This window comes from Seriola aureovittata, chromosome 1 (genome assembly GCF_021018895.1).
Source record: "Seriola aureovittata isolate HTS-2021-v1 ecotype China chromosome 1, ASM2101889v1, whole genome shotgun sequence".
In the NCBI taxonomy this organism is placed as follows: domain Eukaryota; kingdom Metazoa; phylum Chordata; class Actinopteri; order Carangiformes; family Carangidae; genus Seriola; species Seriola aureovittata.
In genome coordinates, this window is record NC_079364.1 from 10,134,517 (window position 1) to 10,140,516 (window position 6,000).

General features: G+C 41.4%; 1 protein-coding gene across 11 annotated transcripts in view; it reads left to right on the forward strand.

Annotated features, from left to right (window-relative positions):
* The window catches only part of baz2ba (bromodomain adjacent to zinc finger domain, 2Ba), a 67,233-nt gene extending 62,584 nt beyond the window's left edge, over window positions 1-4,649 (forward strand). For 6 of the 11 annotated variants that reach the window (XM_056384338.1, XM_056384347.1, XM_056384355.1 and 3 more), the window contains 7 exons: window positions 88-248; window positions 373-701; window positions 1,315-1,450; window positions 1,530-1,676; window positions 2,290-2,591; window positions 2,858-3,001; window positions 3,192-4,649. In XM_056384338.1, the coding sequence (XP_056240313.1) occupies window positions 88-248; window positions 373-701; window positions 1,315-1,450; window positions 1,530-1,676; window positions 2,290-2,591; window positions 2,858-3,001; window positions 3,192-3,348 (1,376 nt within the window). In that variant the 3' untranslated portion in view covers window positions 3,349-4,649. The remainder of the gene's footprint in view (window positions 1-87; window positions 249-372; window positions 702-1,314; window positions 1,451-1,529; window positions 1,677-2,289; window positions 2,592-2,857; window positions 3,002-3,191) is intronic. The other 5 variants (XM_056384371.1, XM_056384429.1, XM_056384400.1 and 2 more) reach the window with 1 other exon arrangement.
* Window positions 4,650-6,000: the final 1,351 nt, after the last annotated feature.

Below are 6,000 nucleotides of genomic sequence, written 5' to 3' on the forward strand. Positions count from 1 at the left end.
ATGATTGCTACATTGCTCATGTGTTTACCTGCCTGGATGAGTCTGTGTGTTCATGGCTGACTTAAACCTGTCGTGCCCTCCATCTAGTGGCCATGATTGAGCTGTGTGAGCTGGAGGAGAGCCAGGTCAGTGTGGAGTCGGTGCGAGGCTGGTGTGTTGAGGAGCAGGCGATGGAGATGGACATTGCCGTGCTGCAGCAGGTGGAGGAGCTGGAGAGGAAGGTCACCGCAGCCAGCCTGCAGGTCAAGGTAAAATGCTAACACAAGAGCACAAATACATATTTTGTGGTGTAAAAAAATGATGTTTAAGCAGGGAAGGGTGTAAGGGTGTGATGAGAGGCCAAAAGCCTGAACAGCTGATTTCCTCTCCCAGGGCTGGACGTATCCGGACCCTCAATCTGAGAGGGAGGACCTGGTGTATTACGAGCACAAGCCCCCCACAAAATCGACGGCAGCGTCGGCAAATGCAGGAGACAAGGACTCCAAGGAGCATCCTGAGGAGCGGGGGGAGAAGGGCGGGGTGATGCGTCACCTGGACAACCCGCTGGACATAGCAGTGACACGTCTGGCTGATCTGGAGCGCAACATCGAGAGAAGGTACCTGAGGAGCCCCTTAGGTACCACCATTCAGATCAGGCTGGATAATGTGGGTACGGTCACTGTCCCTGCCCCCGCCCCATCCACTAGTGCTGACAGGGAAGGGTAGGTCATTTCTCCAACCAAAGCTCCCCACTCTCCCACTAAGACCCTTTCCTCTCTCTGTGTGTGCTTTTTGTTTCCCATATTACTCAAAAAGTGAGGGCCTATGCTGCTTTCACAGCAGGTTTTTGTGGTGGCTTGTGGCATTTTTCTTTTTGTTTCTTTGGTCTTGTGCAGTTTTTAGGGTGGGTGAGAGGGGGGGCTGGGCTCCCCTTAATTTCATTTCCTGTACAGGCATTGTTTACTGGCATTTTTTTTTTCTGCAGTCATCTGCATGGTGTTGTGCATCAGTAACTTTGGTTATGGTTGCACTCATGGCTCTCCCACTATACAGAATACTTACGCAGGTTCTGCTCCTTCACTCTTTCTGCATGAACGTCCCCTTAACATGACAAAATCAGTGTGTACCTCTCCCCAGCGCCCTACACCCCCCAAAATCCTCATGCCTGTCTCTGCACAGCTGGAGCTCTTTATGGTCTGCTGTCTCGTTGGCGGCTGGTTCAGCTGATACAGTTTACTGCTTTGTGTGTGCGTAAATTCGCCCACATATTCACGCGTATGTGTGCGTTTTTGTTTCTCATCACCTTCCTATTATTCCTCGTTATCTTTTTTCCAGCGGTGAGGAGGAGGTGGCCCACGGCATGAAGGTGTGGAGGAAGGCCCTGACTGAAGTACGCAGCGCTGCCCAGTTGGCCATGTGCATCCAGCAACTGCAGAAGTCTATTGCCTGGGAGAGGTCCATCATGAAAGTGGTGAGCAACAGATAGAAATTAACCACGACTTTATTCCGGAAGTGTGCACTTGTTTTTAATGAACGCCTTTGTTTTGTAGTACTGTCAGATGTGCAAGAAGGGGGATAATGAGGACCTCCTCCTGCTGTGCGATGGTTGTGACAAAGGCTGCCACACTTACTGTCACAAACCCAAGATCACCAGTATCCCAGAGGGAGACTGGTACTGCCCAGCTTGCATATCCAAGGTATCAGAGCCTTTTATAATGCATTGCCGTCTGTGCACAATGTTCAAACTCAAAATCCAGACATTTTGAATGTTCAATATTCTTTCTTTTAATACATTTTTGGGCTTTTTAGGCGATTATTTATAGGCGGACTGTAAAGAGATGAGAAGAAATAAGAAGGGGGAGAGACAGAGAGAGAGAGAGAGAGAGATGTTTTATGTACAGTATATGTTATGCATCTTAACCACTAGGTCACCAGGACATTGCTTGCTGAAAGAATTCTCATCAACTTCAGGGATTTTATATTTCCCCTAAAGTTTTATTGTATTTCTTCTCACCTTTTATTTTCTGCAGCATGGATTTGGCATTTATCCCATTAAGTGACAATAAAACTTTCCATTCATATTCATACTCTGAGAAGCTGGAAAACAACGGATTTTATTGCAAGCTTTACAGAATGTTTTTATGTAGATGCGAGCGGGAACTAAATAATATTAGTGGTGTAAGATATGACAAATTGATGTGATATTTTCGAAAAGGCCAATATTATTATGATAAGTCAGTTTAAGACGACACTATAGTATTAGTTTTAATTGCACCAGACCTCAGATAATGCATTCTTTACTCTGTGCAGGCAAGTGGTCCATCCCCCAAAAGCAAAAAGCCTCAAAGCAAACCAGTAGCATCCAGCGGAGGAGGCGGTAAGAAAGGTGGAGAGGCGAAGAAGAACGGGAAGCAGACAGGTAACGGGGAAGTATCGGAGGACGACTCGGCCAGCGCCAGCAGCACACCCAAGAAAGGAGCAAAAGACACCAGCAGGAAGAGGAAAACAGAAGAGACCTCAGCTCCTCTGCCAGCAGCCAATCAGGAGAGCCCTGTGTGTGTGAAGCGAGCCAAAACGGCCAGAGACAACAACAGGGACCTGGGATTATGCAGGTATGTGCTCCCGGCTTGCTCATACTTGTCTTTATGTTGAATTCTTCATTTATTAATCACCTTCTTCTAAACTGTTTTACAGTAGCTGCCATTGTCTGTAGGATTGTATCAGTTACGGGGAGCTGATGTGTTTTCCCTTTTTCAGTAAATAAAATTCTTTTGTGGATTCTTCTGTGGACACAGCTTCTCAGTGTGATATTCAAGGCGTCTTCTGTGTCTAACCCTGTGTGCGTGTGTGCTTCCATGTGTGTTTGTGTTTTTAACAGGGTACTCCTTGCTGAGCTGGAGCGGCATCAGGATGCATGGCCTTTCCTCACACCCGTCAACCTGAAATCGGTCCCTGGCTACAAGAAGGTCATCAAGAAACCGATGGACTTCTCCACCATACGTGAGAAGCTTGTGAGCAGCCAGTGAGTTCCCATCGCCTCTGTTTGTTTTCTTTTCTTTTCTACTGAAAGCCTTCAGGGCCTTTGCACAGAATTTAAAGTCAGGCTGACAGTGTTTTTCAGGAAATAAGTTTTAGTTACACCACAGTGCGTGTGATATATCAGCTTCATGTAAGTTGCACTTTCTCACCTAAAGTTTTTTGTTTTATTTAAGGTATCAGAACCTGGAGACTTTCATCATTGATGTCAACTTGGTCTTTGATAACTGCGAAAAATTCAATGAAGACAATTCAGACATTGGTCGAGCTGGCCATAACATGAGGAAGTTCTTCGAGAAGCGCTGGACTGAGCTTCTGAAACAAACAAACTAAAAGTCTGTTCAGTTTCTCCCCATAAAACCATTCAACTTTTCATATCGGAGCACCAGGTTTTACTTTCATTTTTATTTCCTGATGAAGAAAATGGCTTTGCAGGATGGAAGAAGAAGTCAAATCCTTAATAAGGAAACCATGGTGTGCTTAAGAGAGATGTCACCTTGAAAAAAAAAAAAAAAAAAAGTTATTACATGAGGTGCGCTGGATTTATAACAACAGGGATAAAAGCCCCAAAGAGTCCCAGAGAAATGGGGTGTCGTAGTGCAATACCATTCCCTGTCTCAGAACACTGCACTGAATGAATCCTCAACTGTCACTGATGTGTCTGCGCTAGAATACTTTCCACTACTTGTAAATAGTCTTTTGTTATTTAATCGTATTATAGTGAATGTATTTAATTTTGTAATAATTATTTATGAATCAAGGTCCACTTCATTTTCTATGAAAAGGAAGAATCATCTGAACTGCTTTGAATTAAAAAAGGAATGTGTCTTTGTGTTGTAATTTTTCTCCCAAATATCAAACAAAGCCAAGAAAAAAAAAAACTGTTTACACTGTTCAGTGCTTTGGAGCATCAGAGGACTGTATTCATTTGTTCAAACTGTAAAACTGCATTTATTTACAGGAACAGCAGAGGAACAGTTAGACAATGGTGATTCATGTGTATATACTGTTTATTAATGTCAATATTATGTCTTGTTTGGAACGATGTGTAAAAATTGTTTAAGAATATTAAGATATTGTTTATGCCTTAGAATGATTGTAGCATTCTATTTTAGTGAACGTGATGAAAACATTATCATAAATATTGTTTGTACAGTATATACATATCCTCTGCAAACACTGTGGTATCCTTAATCTTGGTAGTGCCTACCCTTCCAACAGGGGCATGTAGGGGATGTTATTGTTTTTAGTTTTCATTCTTATGACAACATTATTTTTTTATATGATTTCAATCCAACAAGGCCTCCAAAGTTGGACAGTGACACAGAAATCATTCCTCACCATAGCAGAAGAAAAAAAAAGGAACAACAAGCATTCAGTTATGCTTCCATGATGCATTTCCTCGTAATCTGCCACAATACAGAGGACCTAAGGCCATTTGTAACCACTGTGTTGAACCTTGCTGTGTGTTGTGGCCTGATGGAGGCAGCTAGATTTTTTTGTACCCAAGTCAAGAGTACTTGAAGTTACTTTATTTAAGATATTGTGGAATAAAAGTATCATTCTTTTGTAGGAGCTTTATTTTTCACTAGTGTGTGGCACGGACCTATTAAAAGGATGTTTTTCAACGTAAATGAGTTAAACTTGTTTTATTTCAGCTCCATCCTTCACAATGGCTTTTGATAAAAGCCATTGTGGTATATCTGTGGATTAATCCCATTTTTTCTTTAAAATTAGATTTCATATATCAATATGCTTTTGGGTAGCAACTTATAATTATTTGTTATTAATAAGGTGACATTGGCAACAGTCCAAAAGCAAAACATATGAAGTTTACTATCATAGAGGACTACTGATACCACAAAACATTCATATTTAAGAAGGTGAAACCAGAGAATATTGGCATAATAACACAACTATTAATCATTGATGAAAATAGTTGCCAATTATTTTTCTGTCAATCAACTAAACACTCATCGTTGCAGCTCTTATTTATGACCACAATCTGGCTGATAAAATGGACACTATATGGAATTTTGTTAATAAAGAAATCAGATTGATGATACATTGTTTTTTTTAAGTTATCAAGGCCATACCAAAAAGTTTGACTAAAGGTACAGATAAGTTATAGTTTCACCTGTGTTCTGACTTAAGGAGCAAAGGAACATTTAACATTTGTTTTACATTAACTGAATTTAAAGGAGAGGGGATCATGAAGTCTCAACAAAACAAAACAATTACACACAGTCAAGACCAGAATAATCTGGACATTTAAACATCTTTTGTTCAGGCTCTGTGCTTCAGCACATTCAATGTGAAATAAAATGATGAATAGGCCCCACTACATTAAAGTGCCAAGTCTCAGCTTTAATTTGAGTAAGTCAATATTGAAAGAACTGTGTGGGAGATATATTCCTTTTAATACATAGTGTCCAAATTGCAATCTTGGCAGCTGTGTTGTGCTTCAGCATTAGTTCATGCAGAGAAAAGCTCAGATGTGGCTCTGAGTTGACTAAGAGTCAGGATCAGGTTAAAAAAAATCGATCAGAGACATATCAGAGTTGTTTGGTTTGCTAAAATCAACAGTTGGGTACTTTCTGAAAAAGCAGGTGTTCACAGGAACACTAGAAAATGTCAAACAAGCTGGTAGAACGAGGAGCTTATCTTGTGGATAAGCAAAAAAGCATTTGCATGGTGAAGAAAAAAACCCCTTTATGATTGCACAAGTCAAGACTGCTGTCCAGGATGTAGGCGCACACGTTTCCTTGTCAGCGATTAAGGACGCCTGGTAAGACCCAAAAATACAAAGGTCAGGTTACAGTTCACAAAAACACACAAAGAGAAACTTTCTAAGTTCTATGGACTGATGAAACAAAAATCTACTTCAATCAAAATGATAGAAAGAGCAAAGTGTGGAGGAAAACGGGAATAGCTCATAACGCAACCCCGCCCACTCAGGTCTGGAACATGGTTCTGCTGTGGCTC